General features: G+C 43.9%; 1 protein-coding gene across 1 annotated transcript in view; it reads left to right on the forward strand.

Moving 5' to 3' along the window:
- LOC110947875 (protocadherin-16-like) overlaps nt 1-15976 on the forward strand; it is a gene marked incomplete at its 5' end in the record, with an annotated part of 70034 nt that extends 54058 nt beyond the window's left edge. The window contains 18 exon segments of the mRNA XM_051958266.1: nt 168-399; nt 503-739; nt 982-2010; nt 2927-3114; nt 3205-3301; nt 3762-3919; nt 5351-6197; nt 8890-9129; nt 9871-9996; nt 10151-10360; nt 10454-11320; nt 11416-11529; nt 11607-11818; nt 12150-12301; nt 12808-12938; nt 13273-13559; nt 13647-13788; nt 14301-15976. Coding sequence (XP_051814226.1) covers nt 168-399; nt 503-739; nt 982-2010; nt 2927-3114; nt 3205-3301; nt 3762-3919; nt 5351-6197; nt 8890-9129; nt 9871-9996; nt 10151-10360; nt 10454-11320; nt 11416-11529; nt 11607-11818; nt 12150-12301; nt 12808-12938; nt 13273-13559; nt 13647-13788; nt 14301-15853 — 6822 coding nt within the window.
- Nucleotides 15977-17119: the final 1143 nt, after the last annotated feature.

A 17119-nucleotide genomic window follows, 5' to 3' on the forward strand; every position in this document is an offset into this window, starting at 1 on the left:
GTATATCGAAAATTTAACTGGGTTTACTGCTGGTTTTTACTTCCATCATTAATGTGGTGTACGTGCACCATTAATGTGGCCTAAATCCTGCTTTCAGGTGTGTTTTTTCTGGTCATGATTTAATGTATGTGAAGGTATAACAAAAGAGCTTTTTGTTTCCTCTGCAGGGTGGACTGAGCTCAGTAGCCTATGTAAAGGTAGATCTGGCCGACATTAATGATAACAGACCCGCTTTCTACCCACTCAGCTATGCTGTTAGTTTGAGCACACAGAGTGCTCCTGGGACATCTGTTGTCAGAGTGACTGCGTATGACCCGGACTCAGGCGAGAATGGCAGAATTACATACAAAACAGTGCCTGGAGGGGCCTCCCCATACTTTACCCTCAACAAAGACACAGGTTGGTGTCCTTTTCCTGAAAAACTTCTATTTCTGGAGTAATTTATAATGTTGTGGGATGTTACAATGTCTTGTTCATACCTTGTCCTTTAACCTTTTTGCAGGTGTTATCTCCTTGTCTCGGTCTGTCTATGGGAAAGCCAACTCTGTGATTCCCATGGTCATCTCTGCTCAGGATGGTGGTGGTCTGGTTGCCCTTGTCAATGCCAGAGTCAACATCAGTGTGGTGGCAGGGCTGGTGGCACCGCCTGTGTTTGAACAGACTCAGTACTACTTCACTGTTTCAGAGGATGTCCTGCGGGGAACAGTTGTAGGCACAGTCCAGGCCAGCAGTAAAACAGGTGAGAATTATAGTTACATGCCCTTTCTTTAACTTATCTCTCATTCACTTGCTCACTCACTATTTTAATATAATACTCAACTATGTGGGAAAATATATTCTTCTTATCTCGTGCTCAGTATATACACACATAAATCTTAAATTAGATCAAATAAAATTCCAGTAAAATTGACAAGTTCCACCTATGGAGTGTACGCAAGCTTTTAGCCAGTAAAAAATTGTAATACCTTTCCCTCTTTGCAGGCACCCCTAGAGATATTTCCTACACCATCAGCTCTGGGGACCCTGCAGGCTATTTCACAGTAGATCCTGACACCGGGGCCTTGAGAACCAGTCTGCCCCTGGATCATGAAGCCCAGTCGGCTCTCGATTTGGAGGTGCAGGCCCGCAGTGGCAAGCCCCCTGCCTTCGGCCAGACCCGTGTCCACATTACCATTGCAGACATCAACGATAACCCTCCTGTTTTTCTGCCTTCGTCGTCCGAGTCCCTGCTGCTGCCAGAGCATACAGAAATGGGCACAGTGATATATCGCATCCAAGCTGAGGACAGAGACTCAGGAGTTAATGGACAACTCTCCTTTGACCTTTCTTCTCCGAGTGCCAGCCAGAGGATTTTCAGTATAGAGCGTAGCAGTGGAGAAATCCGATTAGTGGGGAGCCTCAACTTTGAAAATGTGCCCCGTTATGACCTCCAGGTGATTGCCAAAGATAGCGGAGTACCCCAGCTTAGTGCCACCTTCATGCTTGTGGTTCATGTCCAGGCAGAGAATGACCAGGGACCTGTGTTTGATACCCTCACCTATCGAGTAGAACTAAAAGAAGGAACCCCCATAGGCACACGCTTCCTGCAGGTCAGGGCTTTGAATAGAGAAACCCCTGGCTCAGGTCACTTCAGTCCCCTGGCATATTACCTGCGTCCAGACGGAGATGCAGCAGGGTTTGGAATTGCTGCAGAGAGTGGCTGGCTGTTTGTGAAGAGTGCCCTGGACAGGGAAGTCAAGGACATGTATCTTTTAACGGTTCTGGCCAGTGCAGGTCATGGACAGCTAAAGAAGACGGGCAGTGCCACAGTGCGGATATCGGTGACCGATGAGAATGACAACTCTCCCCGGCTCACACAGGAGAGGGTCTTCCTGGCTGTCAGAGAGAACCTGCCTCCAGGAACAGGCTTCGGTCATGTGTTGGCCTCAGACCGAGACAGTGGCTCCAACGGACGCCTCAGCTACCGTTTCCTGCACCCAGACCGACACTTCCAGATAAACACCCACACAGGTAATTGAAAATTATATGTACTGAGATTAGTGACAGATTCCTTAGATTTAGATGACTAGACACCCAATTAAAATCTGTGTATACAATCAAAAAAACTAGAAGCACAAAGATGTGTTCAGACCTTTTAGAGAGATGCTTAAAGAATAGAGCAGGCATGAAAGAATAAAAGAGCAGACTAGTTTTTTAGCTGACTGTAATGTCATTTTTAATAAGGCTGCAGTTGACAGAGGAGAAAGAAAGGCAGCACTGCTGATATTAATTGTCGAAACTTGGATGTCTTCAGGATAATGTGAACTATTTGCCTTTACAGGTACTGAAACATGCCTGACCCAAAATTATAAATGGAATCTATTGTATCTATGCTTGTCTGTAGATTGAGTTAAAACTAAAACTGTATAAAAATATACAAACAAGCAGTCCCTTCTTCCATGAGTCAAAAATCTGAGATGTGAAAGCCAGCAGAGATTTCACTTGAAACCTATTTCTGTGCCATGGAAAGTTGAAACTACTTGTGGAAAAAACACACAGTCAATGTTTAGTCAATTCAGAGTCATCTCTAAAAGATGAGAGACTGCAGTTGCCCCTTCCCCACTGTCATAAATTAGTCAGATGATGGTGACAGCAGCACTAAGCATCTTGCTGGGCTCTAATTGGCCTGCTGAGCCTGTTAGTCTATGGGTGGAGACTCCGGCTCTGTTTTGTGATCAGTTTCTGGCTGAGTTGAGAGTCTCTAAAGCATCTGCCAGCCGTCCAAAATTTGTGTGTGCGCACGTTTGTGTAGATCCACACACTGTGCATGTCTATTACTTGTGTGTCATTGATCAAAGTCTCCTGGCTCTTAAGTCTCTCATCATTATTCCAGTGAACTTGTGCCTCTGCATAAAATCCCTCTCATCCATCCACTTCTTTCCCTCAGGTGAGATCAGTACAAGGATGACTCTGGACAGAGAGCAGCAGTCAAGTTACCAGCTGGTGGTGGTGGTACAAGATGGAGGTTCTCCCACTCGGAGTGCCACAGGCACAGCTTTTATCACTGTTCTGGACGATAATGACAATGACCCTGTTTTTAGCCACAGTCAGTCAGGCAAGAACATTGTCATACAGGTAAAGCCTCAAACCCGAAAATGTACATAGACAGAAAATGAAATGCTTTCATGTCTGTAGTGATATCTGGTTGTTTTTTTCAACCCATAGGTGACAGAAGGTCAGTCTTCTGGTGCTGTACTGGGCACGCTGCAAGCCAAAGATCCTGATGAAGGGGAGAATGGCACCGTTATATACTCTTTGTCAGGTAAATTACACCCCAGCACTAAAGAAGGTACTCATCGGTAAAAACAATCATTGACAGATTTATTCTGTGTTCTAAAATGAGTTGCATTTAGTAGTTCAGGAAAGTTACAGTTCTTATTGAGGCTTCCTAATAATAAATAAAGGGAACAATGCATATGAGAACACACTGAAGAAAGATGTGTTTTCAACCATGTGAGTGCTTTTTTGGGCTTTTGTTGCTATTGTTTTTGATCAGTGTTTTACATCGTTGTCTTTACATTAGGCCCTTAGTGACAGCATTTACAGAGCACTCTATAACCAACATAGATAATTATTGATGTATTTGCATGTAAATAAAATAAACAAAGGGAACTATAGCTAAGGCAGTTAATCACATCTGTCACATATGGGTTTGTGTATTCACATGTAGCCCTCCTATACTGTAATCTCCACTTAAAGTTTGGACTCTCTGTGTCTTGTAGGTCCCAGGGCTGAGCGTTTCTCTTTGAACACCAACACTGGTGAGCTGCGTTCATCATCCCCTCTGAGCCACTCGGAGCGGGCCGAGTACTCTCTGATGGTGACAGCCACTGACAGAGGACTGCCCCCTCGCAGCACCTCCTGCTCCCTCACTATTCAGGTCAGACTTCTACTGGAGCCCGGCCAGCACAAACACCCTCACCACTCACCTATTTAATATCAAAGAATAGACTTTAGGGCTGAGAGGATCCATGTCTCTGGGCCCCTCAGACTAGCTGCAGACATATCAGCCTCACTTCTGACAAGGTCCCCTCCCATCCCCTCCCTTTTCTTCCCCTGTGAATTTTCAAAAGGGAAATTTCTATCTGAAATGGAAAAGTGGGCCTGAATCAAATACTCCCAGCTGGCTTGTGATGAAGGCCAGCTGTAGACTGCTCTGATCAAGGTCATACTCAATGACTTCAACACTTTTTTAATACAGTAGCCCTTTTTGCAAAGAGCAGCAGGGCTATACACTCCACGTAAAACACAGCATTGAGGGTAATTCAAGTTAATGTTTAATATAGAACAGAAATGGACACAATGGAAGAACCCTGGAAGGAACGTAGATTTATAGGTTCCAGGAAAATGGAGCTGCCATATAAACAGCTCCAGTAAGCACCAGTTCACTTTTTCCTCCTTTCCAATAACAAAAAATGAAAGTCATAATTATTAGTTAATTGGATTAAACAGTGCAGTGTTGTTCTTGCCTAGTGACGTATTGATGTAATTTCCTTTAATCATCATTTCAGACTGATTTTTTTTAAATCCATCAATGATAGGATGGGACTATACCAATTTATTTTTGGAACACTCCTTTTCCATCTAATGTGGAACCAATTTGCAGCTTGTCAACAAACACAGCTTCATTTTGAGTGCCTACTTACTGTGGGAACTGTGCTGTAGGATACAGTACTGAATACCCAGATCACCACATCAGGTTATGAAACCCTGTCAGTAATTTTGCAGAAAATTTGATCAACGAAGCCTCTTCATCTCTCGCTTCCCTTGACAGCTGCTTGAATTTTTTCAATACAAGCTTGTCTCAAAGGAAAAAGCATGTTTTATTAAACCAATGTGTCATATGCTCTTATAATGCTCTTCATACAAATGAAAGGAGTAATAATGTTGTAGTCTTTGAAGACAAAATCAAACTAAGTGCAAAACTATACACAGTACAGGAATATGTCCAAGTGTTACATTTAAACCCACTCACTATTTCTTCCTCTGATTGTGTTACTTTTATCATCTATTATTTTTCCTGGCAGCAGCATGAGTATCAGAGTAAGTGTGATTAATGTTAGCAGCCGTGTTATTCAAGTCTATAAAACCTCTTGTAACTGGTTTCATTTATTCCCACTGAACACATATTGCACAAGTGACTGCAGTGGACAAAATCTGTTTTTGCTTGGCCTAACATCCATGAAATATTTTCATTCTGTATTGAAAACTGTGCACTTAAGTTGAATGCCAAGCATCTAAAAGAAAAATTGGATCTACTGCCATGTTGCTCTTCCCCTCACTACAAATACCATGTGCTTCTTTATTGCAGGTTATCAGCATTAATAGACCTATTACTAAGGCCAATTCACTCTCCATATCTTTCAACTCCATGGAGGAGGCCAAACCTGGATCTGTTATTGGTTCAGTTCAGCTCCACAACAGAGGAACCTTAGAGGGTGGGGAGGTGACCTACACAGTGGTGGGAGGTGCAGATCGAGATGGGACCTTTGTTGTAGACCGTCTGACTGGTGACGTGTACCTGGCTCGTCCTCTTGACTATGAACGCGACACTCGCTACAACCTGCAAATTGAGGTGGATGACTTCTCTCAAGCCCCTCCCAGCAGCACCCTAGTCCACCTGGACATTGATATAGAAGACAGCAACGACCACACCCCTGAGTTCCCTGAGGACCCCATCACCGTTGTCATCTCTGAGAGCATGGAGCCTGGCTCGTCCGTCTATGCTTTCCAGGCCACAGATAAGGATGGCAGTGGGCCTAACAGCGAGCTAGTGTATTCTATTCTCCATCAGTGGCCAAACACCCCTGGGCTATTAACCCTCGAGCCCTCCACTGGGATTCTGTCCTTGGGCCAGAAGCTGGATTATGAGATCATCACAAATCTGATCCTGGTTGTTAAAGCAACAGATTCTGCCCTCGACGCCAGCCAGAGGCGCTGGAGTTCTGTCACAGCGAGAGTGTATGTAACCGACGAAAACGACAATCCACCGGTGTTCATATCGCCAACAGCTGTCAGTGTGATGGAGGACCAGCCAGTGGGCTTTGTGGCTTTGTATGTGATGGCTAGAGATGCTGATCAAGGGGAGAATGGAAGAGTATCCTACAGAATCCAGTCAGGCAACACTGCAGGAACATTCAGCCTCAACCCAAACACTGGTAAGTGTAGTGGGTGTGTTTGTTGCAAAACTGGCTTAGATGCTGTCAGCCAGTTTGCATCATTCCCAACAATCAAACAGTTGTCTTTTACTTAGCTATAGAACACCTCATTCTAAAAAAAAATAATGGAATTAAAAAAATTTATTTAATAATTTTTCCACAATCTTTCATGATGTGTCTGGTGATACATTTAGCATGTGGATGCTTCTGAGGAAAGTATTTGGACGAAAATGAGGATATCCTGGATGATTAAGTATGTACTAAGTGTGAGTGCACAAAGTAAAGTTTCATTTTGCCCTTTGTTTAAGCTAGAGATGGCATATCTTTCCGTCTGTCCCTGAGAAGGATGAAAGTAATTACATTCAATATGGATAAAGCACAGGTTAACATCAGAAATATATTTTTAAGACTGCAAACAGCAGATAAGTAAAATCAATTTGAAGAGTATTAGGCAAGACTTTGTAATCTATGACTAGCTTTACCTTATTTTCCACCAGGCCCAGTCTTTTTTTGCTTCTTTTCAATAACAACAGTACTAAAACCCTCAGCTTGTGCTCCATCTTTATATTTGTAGCACCTGTTAGGAATTCCAAAACTAAAACACCAGTATATCATGCAAATCTCTTGCTCTATTTGAAATACTTTCTGTTTAAACAGATGAGTAAATCTGTTCACCTGTTTGAGTCTTTTCATGTACTTTTTAAGCATTTCTGGAATTCTAAAATTCTGCTTTGCTCTGCATTTGTACTCACCTCTCCATGTGCTGCAACACAACTTTCCTCCACATTTAGTAAACCTTTTCTTCCATAAACACACAAACTCTTTTAATACTCTGCTTACTTCTAAGTACGTCGCAGCTCTTGCTTCACCTTTCATGACTTATTTCTCTCAGTTGGAGGCCAGACAGAGCAGCCTGCCAAATATTAAATGCACACAAACACACACACACACACAAGAATGTGCAAGCACACACAACAACCCATCATCTGTTATTGTGGATCTATTCCCATGAAAGACCAAAGAACCTCCTGCTCAGGCTTCTGGGAACCATTAGAGAGGGGATCAGTTACGCATGTTTATGTGTACGCACGTGTGTGTGTGTGTGTGTGTGTGTGTGTGTGTGTGTGTGTGTGTGTGTGTGTGTGTGTGTGTGTGTGTGTGTGTGTGTGTGTGTGTGTGTGTGTGTGTGTGTGTGTGTGTGTGTGTGTGTGTGTGTGTGTGTGTGTGTGTGTGTGTGTGTGTGTGTGTGTGTGTGTGTGTGTGTGTGTGTGTGTGGGCAGGCTTGCACATACGTATGTGTTTGCGTGCTTACATCAGACTCTGTCACTTAGTCAACGCTGACCTTGGGCTATTTGGTCCTGTGGGCTTTGTTGTGGTGTTTGAGACACGTGGCAACGTTTGCTCCGCCTCCCCCTTCAAGTCGCCAACCAGGATGCCTCCTGGAGCAGCTTGGGGATGGAAACATTCAAGCTCTGTCATGCATGTCACTTCTGCTCCAGCCCCGTGTGTGCATTCATCCCGAAGTGTTTTCATATACACTGGTTATTTGTTAGAAGAATGACAGGTAATCCTCTGAGCACCTGGTTTGCTCCTGTTTCGGGGTCAGTAACCATAGACCTGGGACAAACTCTGCTCACTCTGTTTTCATTACTTTGGCATCACAGTTAACCACAACAGAGAGAACTATCGAGCTAATATTAGGGATGTTTAAAGTCACAGAGTGAGACACTCATCACTCTTTGTCAGAAAAGAGATCATTAATTTCACTTTTGGACCAAAGGGAGGGTGCACTGGTGACACGGCAGATTGCTTCTCTGCAAAAGACAACACCATTCTTGGATTAACACATCAAATGTTGATAAATGACTTTGGTGTATAAGACAAAAAAGATGTGTCTGTTTCTGGGCAACCTCTGCTAGCCCTCACACTGTAGTCCAAAGTGTTGGCGCCACAAACCCCACATCGGCTTAGGATGTTGGAATCAAAAACATCCAAAATAAAAACTTTCCCGAGTTTCCCACTGCTTTTTCTTCTGCCCATGTGTTATCAGTGACCAAGGATACAGCAGGATAACAGAGGAATTAAATTTGGGTGAAAAAAAACTCCAGCTTGTAACTTGTACCAGATTAAAAGCTTAGAGGCAAGTTATCTCAGTTCTAGCAAGACACAAAATGAAAAACGCACACTAAGAGGCTGGTCCTCTCTGTCTTCAACAGTTGCATCTCATTTTAAAGCATGACATTGAAATTGAATCAATGCAAGCTCTACCCTTTTAGGGCAGGATAATGAAAAGGCTAGGGTGCCCCTAATTCCTACGCAGCACGGCAGGCCTGGCTGTTGCGTGTCTAGAGCGTGTGTTTACTGCTTTTTTCTTGATGGCTGCGGCATTCTCCAGTGGAAAATCTCGTAAACTGTGGCCAGACCGTTTGGGCTGTTACAGCAATGGTGGTGGTAGCACTCAGGTAGGCAAAGCTGTACGTGTGGAGGATATTAGCTCTGATTTGGCCCTCACACGACAACTTATCACACTTGCTTTTTTAAATAACTTGACTGCACACAATCATGGAAAGTGGTATGTTTTATTGCCTGTGACAGCAGGCTTTCATACTGTCTATGTGAAACAGACTGTGATGAAGCCGACACACAGAGATAAACTCTCGCCACATTTCACCCTTGATTCATCTCTCCACAGGCTCTCTGTCTATTTTAAAACCTCTGGACCGTGAGGAGCAGGACATCTTCAACCTCACTATAATCGCTGAAGATCATGGGATACCCCAGCACTCTTCTAGCCAGCTGCTGTGTGTCCACGTGATTGATGTTAACGATGAGGTGCCCTGGTTTGAGGAGAGCCAGTATGAAGCCCAGATCTCTGAGAACCAGCCTCCAGGAACTAGTGTGTTGACGGTGTCTGCCTCTGATCTGGACCAAGGTGAGGTGTACAATGTGCAGACACTTACTTACGACACCTTTTGTAATTGGAATCTATTTTTTTTAATCAACAGTACACTCCCAATGAGCAGTGAGTTAGTGATTTGCAGTTGAAAATTTGGTTGGAAAGTTTATGTTTTATATGTCCAAATTACATACAACCAATTATTATTATTATATACCTAGACTTGTGCGCTGAAAATTACATCAATCGTTCTGCACAGTCGGTCTGTGAGTTAAATTGTGCTGCTGCAGTAATGAAGACATCCAAAATGCATTTAATTCTTCTTAGTCATCATGTGCTGAGTGCATGTTCACATTTTAGGCATTAACTGTTGTTTTTAATTGAACAACACTACACGGGGAGGTGGGGGTTGGGGGTACAGAGAGATGCATTCTCCTGGACTTAGTCAGAAACACATAAAATAGAAGGATTTTAAACTTTCTCCTCAAAAGCAATTAGTGAAGTAAACAGGTGAGGTTGCCAAACTGCTCTCTCTTAGCACGCAATCTGGCAACCAGACACCTGAGGGAGGGCTGTCACTGCCAAACGCTTACGCTGCAAAACTCATGACAAACAAGTATACAGGCAACTGACAAAAGAAATCTAAATACATTGTAATTGCTCTCTAGTGTTTGCATAGTTTAGGAATGAACTTTCTAAGCTTTGACAATATTTTGCTATGAGGCTGGATTTAGTAGTTTAATTAAAGCTTTTTCACTGCATGTGTTCCCTCTGCAGGAACCAATGGACAGGTGACATATGGTGGTGTCTCACATGAGGGTTTCAGCATCAACCCAGTGACAGGTGTCATCACAACCACTAAAGCTCTGGACAGGGAGCTTCAGGACTACTACACTGTGACAGGTACTGCCCTCTGACTGTCCTACAGCATCACAAACAAAACACGGCTGTTTGAGATACATAATATTAAGAATATTTCTGATATTCAAATGAATTGTGTGATATTCAGTGTGCAAGATCTCTACTTATGCGGTTATGTGTTTTTTATGTTTTTCAGTTTATGCAAAAGATGGAGGCCTTCCACCCAACTATGCTAAAGCAACCGTGAGAATCAAGGTCCTGGATGTTAATGACAACGCCCCTGTCTTTGGTCGTCTGTACTACAGCATAGAGGTGCCTGAAAACCTGGAGGCATTACCTCTGTTCACCCTGAGAGCCACTGACCCTGATGCAGAAAACAGTGGAGTGGTAAACTACAGAATTACAGGTGAGAATTTATGGTGATGACTGGAACTGCTGTTACACATTTTTACCAATCTGGATAGGAATATTTTATACTTTGCCATGATCTCCCTTCCAGCTGAAGATCAGTCTGGAGACTTCCACTTGGACAGACAGTCAGGTGTACTGTCCACCTCACGGCCTCTGGATCGGGAGAGGAAAGGTGGATACACGCTAACAGTCATAGCTCAAGACCAGGGCCAGCCTTCCCTCAGCAGCACTGCCACCGTTGAGGTGATGGTTCTGGACATCAACGACCACAGTCCACAGTTTCAGAGCAGCAGCTACACTGCAGACATTTCGGAAGACGTTCCTATTGGCTCACTGGTCCTGGAGGTGAAAGCCATTGATTTGGACTTTGGTCCCAACAGCCAGGTGCTATATTTTCTGAGCCGTGGCTCCCAGAGTATGTTCATCATAGACCAGAACACAGGCCGCATTATCACAGCAGCACCCCTAGACAGAGAGAGAACTGCCTCATACACTTTTGAGGTGTGTGCCACTGACTCCTCCCCTGCAAACCCACGTAACTCCACCGCTCAGGTGACAATCTACATTCAGGATGTGAACGACAATGCCCCCTTCTTCATTCAGGATCCACTTATTGTGAACATCTCCGCCAGCAGCATTTCAAACCGCCGTGTGTTGGCCACCATGAGGGCAGAGGATAAGGACTTTGGGGCCAATGGCTCTGTTTTTTATCGTTTTGCAAACCCTGTGAGGGGCTTCACCATTAACTCACTGACAGGAGACATACAGGCTACAGAGAAGCTGCAGACTCTGACACAAAGCCAAAGGACTTTGATAGTTCAGGCCATGGATCAAGGAAACCCAGCTCAATCTTCCCTGGGGGTGGTTGTTATTTACATCAGGGAACAGAGCTACAGGGGGATTCGCTTCTCCCGCACAGCTAGAGATGTCAGTCTGCAAGAGAACGCTGCTCAAGGTTTGAGTGATATAATACTTTTACCCCATTTCTACAAAATTGTGAACATATATTGGAATTAAATTATTCAAACAAAAATGTTTTTCACCTTATAGGCACAGTGATAACACAAACTCAGGCCCAGTACCCTGATGGCTCTAAAACTGGCATCACCTATAGTATTTTCAGTGGAAATAGACTGGAGTCTTTTGGAATTAACGCTATCACTGGTGAGTACATAGACTGCATCAAGCACTACGAAACAACATTTTCGAAATCTACCACATGACTTTTTTTATGTAATTAGGTGAAATATGGGTCCAGAAGTCTGATGGACTTGACTATGAGGAAACCCCAAAACTCCGCCTTGTGGTGAAAGCAGAGACGGCATCCTCCAGCTCGTATATGGCTGTCAACTTGATCCTGCAGGACGTAAATGACAACTTGCCGCGCTTCCAACTCCAAAACTATGTAGCCTACATTAGGGAGGCACAAGGCTACGATTTTCCCATTATCCAGGTGCAGTAGCCTGTCCCGCACTTGTTTATTATGGTTGGCTGTTGTTTAAGTGTGAAGTTGTAAGGATGAAAAAAAAAAACACTTGCGCTTCAGAAATCTGGATAGTTTCAGCAGTGTAGCGAAATGACTACATTCAATTGCATATGTTCTCTGAGTCCCAACTGAATATACTATATAATCATTTGTGCCATAAAGCCAGGTCCATATAGCCAATTTTTATGAACTCTTGACTTCCAAGTCCAATATTGCTCACTAGTTCAAGTTACACTGGAACAGCTGTTGAAAATATATCTGTATTTTTGTTTCCTAAATGGGGTGGTGACTGCTTTAGGTTGCTGCAGATGATCTGGACCAGGGTCAAAACGGTCAGGTGACCTATTCAATCAGGTCATCATCTATGAGTGGCTTGTTTAAGATAGACCCACTGACGGGCAGCGTCACCACAGCAGCTATAATGGACAGAGAGATCTGGACGCAAACAAAGTGAGTCTGGCTGCTTTTTTTTTTGTAATAACATACTGCAATGCCTCTCAGCTAATCTCTGCCGTTTACACATGTACATTTAATCTGTCAAGTTCTCAAATAACTTTCCTTCTTTTAGTGGCAAAACTTTTCGTGGTACAACCAAAATAAAATGGTTTCTGTTGTAGAAAGAGAAGAGAAAAGTAGGAAAAGATTTTGACCATGCAACAGACCATGTCAAAGTTAGACGAAATTCCTGCCCATACAAATATTTTATAATTAAATTTTAAACTTAACAATATTTATTAATAGTCTAAAAATAATTTTCAGTATATAGCCCTTTCCAGCATTGCAAATATGCACTTAAAACATCCAGATTTGTGATGTTTTTTTGAGAAATTAATGACTACAGTGAGCCCTGTTGTTAAAAACTACCCAGACCTCCTAATGGCTGGGAAAGAAACATTATGCAACTGGGTTCAAAAAGTTTAAAAGTTCAAATACTGACATTCATTTTATGGCACCAGGCTCGTTGTTACGGCAACAGACCGGGGAACCCCGCGGCTTGCTGGCTCTGCCACCCTCACTGTGATCATCATCGACCTCAACGACAACAGTCCCATGATTCCTCTGCCTAGGAAGATCCGAGTGCCTGAGGGTAAGTCAGCTTCACAGTGGAAGTTAGTCCAGTGATCTTATCATAAAGCCTCACATCACACTCCCTGGCAGCTCACTCAGCATGGCTCAGTGAGAAAAGTCTGACCCTTTTATGAAACAAGTTATTGCCAAGTTCCTCTGTTCATTTCCTGTCTATTAGGTCAAGGCTTTCCAGTACAGGATATTTCTTCATAAAAAGCAAAAAAAAAACAACAAAAAAAAACTCTTATTTATTTATTTATTTTTACAAAGACTCTCTGTATTTCATTTCAGCTGCAACCTAAATGTCTGCTCTTCTTCTCCTGTCTCCCTGCATTATTATCACACATGTACAGATACACTCATAGGCACAGTAATCACCCAGGTAACAGGAAATGATGTGGACTCAGGGCCAGCTCTCTCCTACACACTCCATCTGGATGTCAACAGCCAGGGCATGTTTGGGATTCATCGTTATGGGGGAGGAGTGTCTTTGACCGGCCCTCTAGACTATGAGGAAAGGACGTGGTACACTCTGACAGTCCGCTCATCTGACTCTAAACATGAAAGCGAAGCCAACCTCACTGTGCTGGTGGATGATGTGAATGATAATGCCCCCATCTTCACTCATGACTTGTATCAGGTACAAACGCCTCTGCATGCACAAAGTAAAATTGTTGAAATGTTTGTAATGGATATGCATGTATTCATATATTGTGTTTCTTGTCAGGTGACTGTACCAGAGCACCTCCCAGCAGGCAGCGCAGTCGTCATAGTAACAGCCACCGACCGTGACTCTGGAGAGAATGGAAGGATTACTTACAGAGTAATGTCATCAACTAAGGGTGTCTTCTACATTGACCCAAGCAATGGTAAGATTACTGTGTGCATAGTTACAGTTGTTTATAATTATTTCCTAACCAGTGCTTCAGTTAATTACACTTCATTAAAAGCAAATGCTCTTCCTGGATGCACATTTGGGGTTTGGCTATTTTTCCAACAAGCATTGCAAAATATTTAATTATTTTGTTCATTAAAAGTAATTGAAAACCAGATTTACTGTTATTTGCTTCAGATGTTCTGCTTGAGATAGCATCTAAAAATAAGTGTATTATAAAAGACAACTGTTTTAGCCTCAAGCTATGCTGTCTCCTATTCTCAAATGCAATCCATTTGCCTCAAAAAATGTCCCCTTCAACAACATGTGTTCAGACCTGCTACATTGCTAACAAAATGCGTTTGTAGTTGAATTAATTATTTCAATCATTCAGTCTCATTTTTGTGATAGCCAATCACCCTGTACATTTAACATCTTTGATAATTAATATGATTAGCTCTGGAGAGAAGGCTCCTGTTTCTGACCATGTTATTTGTTCCTTCACAGGTACTCTGTTCATCCAACAACAAACAGAGTTTGATTTTGAAAATCCCTCCATTTTGGTTGTAATTGAGGCACGTGACCAGGGTACTCCATCGCTTTCATCCATTGCAACTGTCCAAGTACAAGTGTCCGACGTCAACGACAACGCCCCGGTCTTCCACCAGTCAGAGTACAGAGCCACTGTGTCTGAAGACGGGCTGCCTGGATCAACTGTTCTGACATTAGAAGCTGTAGATGGAGACCTGTTCCGGGACAACTGTGGTTTTGATTTTGCCATTGCCAGCGGCAATTCAGGTAATGCCTTCCAGATTGAGAGCAGTGTGCGCTTCTTGGAGGGGCGGGGCTTCCAGACAGTTGGCAGCCTGATCCTGGTGGAGAACCTGGACTTTGAAGCAGTACCAAGTTATAACTTGACTGTTGTGGTATCAGATCGTGGAATCCCTCAGCGTAGCTCCAGCGTGCCTATCCTTATAAGTGTTACAGATGCCAATGACAACCCTCCAGCTTTCAGCCGAACAGAGTACAGTGTGGTACTGAGTGAGGGTACTGCAGCAGGGACTGAGATCTTGCATTTATCTGCTACAGATTCAGACTCTGCCCCAAACGGAGAGGTGCAGTACTCTATAAGTTCAGGGGATGAGACAAACCTTTTCCAGGTGGACCAGTGGACTGGAGCTTTGAGGCTGCAGAGACCTCTGGACAGCAAGACACAACTGTCCCATATGATTGTTGTCCAGGCTACTGACGGTCAAGGACACTATGCTTTGGCTCCCGTCAGCATCGAGGTGAAGGATATCAATGATAACCGGCCCTTCTTCCCCCTCAAACTCGTAACTGCAAGCATCAGGGAAAACCAACCCCAGAATGCCTTAGTTACCATGCTGCATGCAATCGACCATGACAGAGGTGTTTTTGGACAGCTGAGGTACTACATGTTAGATACATCCAAAGAAGGAAAAGAGGGTTTCCTCATTAATCAAACTTCAGGCGAAATACGGACTCGCTCCACTTTTGACTTTGAGAAGGTAAACTCCTTCCATTTTGTGGCTGTTGCCATGGATGCTGGCAACTATTCTGCTTCTGTAACAGTACAGGTTTATGTTACAGGGGAGGATGAATATGATCCTGTTTTCACCTCCTCTGAGTTTTCATTTGAAGTGCCTGAAGGAGCGAAGAAAGGTCACATCATTGGCAAAGTACAAGCTAGAGATGAGGATGGAGGCGTGGATGGCATCATCCTCTATTCTTTACCAGACCATTCGCCTTATTTTGAAGTCAATAATTCAACTGGAGCAATTTCTTTAAAGATGGACAGCTACAGTCGACATGCGAGTCGCTCTAAAAGAGAGGTGCGGCTGGTGACATTGGATGTGACAGCTCACAGTCCTCTGGAGACGTCTCGCATAGCTGTGGCTAAAGTTACCATAGATGTGACCCATACGTCTTTTGGCCTCACCACAGACATGAACATGTTGCTCATCAGTGTTATTGCAGTTTCACTTGGGACCATAGTCATACTAATAATAATCGCTGTGGCACTATTTTTGTTAAATTAAGACGTCACAAGAAGCAGCAAAAAGCTCAAGAACGAACACCAATGTCAGGCACTCTGCTACACAAGTTTGAGGAAACAAAAATAGCAGCGAATGAAATGATTTACCATCAGGCCCTTCCTGGATACGCAGCTGATCAGAGTGGCAGCAGTGGGGGTCCATACACCCGTGGGGGATCCTTGGATCCTTCCCACTCCAGTGGTCGTGGATCTGCGGAGGCTGAGGCAGCAGAGGATGATGAGATCAGAATGATTAATGAATATCCTCGGGTGTCAAGTATCTCGTCCTCAATGCAAGAGCGCATTTCTGCTCGAGGTCCGGACTCTGGGATCCAGCAGGATGCCGATCAGCTATCAGATGTGTCCTGTGAGCCCTCCATAGATTGGTTCAAAGGGAAGAAACTGGGCAGTCTCAATGGTACTTTACTAGCTGGCCAGGTGCCAGTCTACAGAGACGAAGGGGGTGGCTATGTGGGTGTGGGACGGGGACTCAGTATTTCCCGCCCTAAAGACTACACTTTTCCGGAGGATGGAAAGCCTCCTGTGGATGGCTCCCTGACAGCCATTGTGGCCAGTGAAGAGGAGCTGAGGGGCAGCTATAACTGGGATTACCTACTAAACTGGTGTCCCCAGTTTCAACCCTTAGCTAACGTTTTTACTGAAATAGCACGTTTAAAAGATGAAACGGCTCCTCCTCATCCTCGTAGGTCATTTCATCAGAAAGCAAAAGCAGAGTCAAGAATCGACCCCCCACCTCTCATAACCTCTGTGGCTCACCCCGGGGCCAAAACTGTACCTCCAAAGCCTGCTGTAGGGAGGACGTTCCCCCACTTGGCTTCATTACGTAGATCTCCCATCAGCGCTGAGGGATCCATCTCCTCGGTGGCAATGTCTCCAAGTTTCTCCCCCTCTCTCTCACCGCTGGCAGCACGTTCTCCTGCAATTACGCCCTTCAGTGTCTCGCAGGGCCCCTCCGCCTCCATGATCAGCACAACTGAACACAACTTGGAACACAGTGAGGAGGCAGAACTGAGGATTTAAACTTAAAAAAGGTGAATTAAAACTGAGTCACTGCTGTCCCAAACTTGTTCTACTGTATTACCACAGGGGCTGCAACCTAAAATGAGTCAATGTATTTTCTTTTCTCTTTCTTAAGAGAACCAGTACAACAGTGGTACACTAAGAAGTCCAAATAACTGAAGTTATGGTGCTTTCTGAAGAAAAACTACATGACTAACAGGCCAAAAAGGACTATGCCTTTGGGTGTGTA

Source organism: Acanthochromis polyacanthus, chromosome 13, assembly GCF_021347895.1.
Source record: "Acanthochromis polyacanthus isolate Apoly-LR-REF ecotype Palm Island chromosome 13, KAUST_Apoly_ChrSc, whole genome shotgun sequence".
Lineage (NCBI taxonomy): Eukaryota > Metazoa > Chordata > Actinopteri > Pomacentridae > Acanthochromis > Acanthochromis polyacanthus.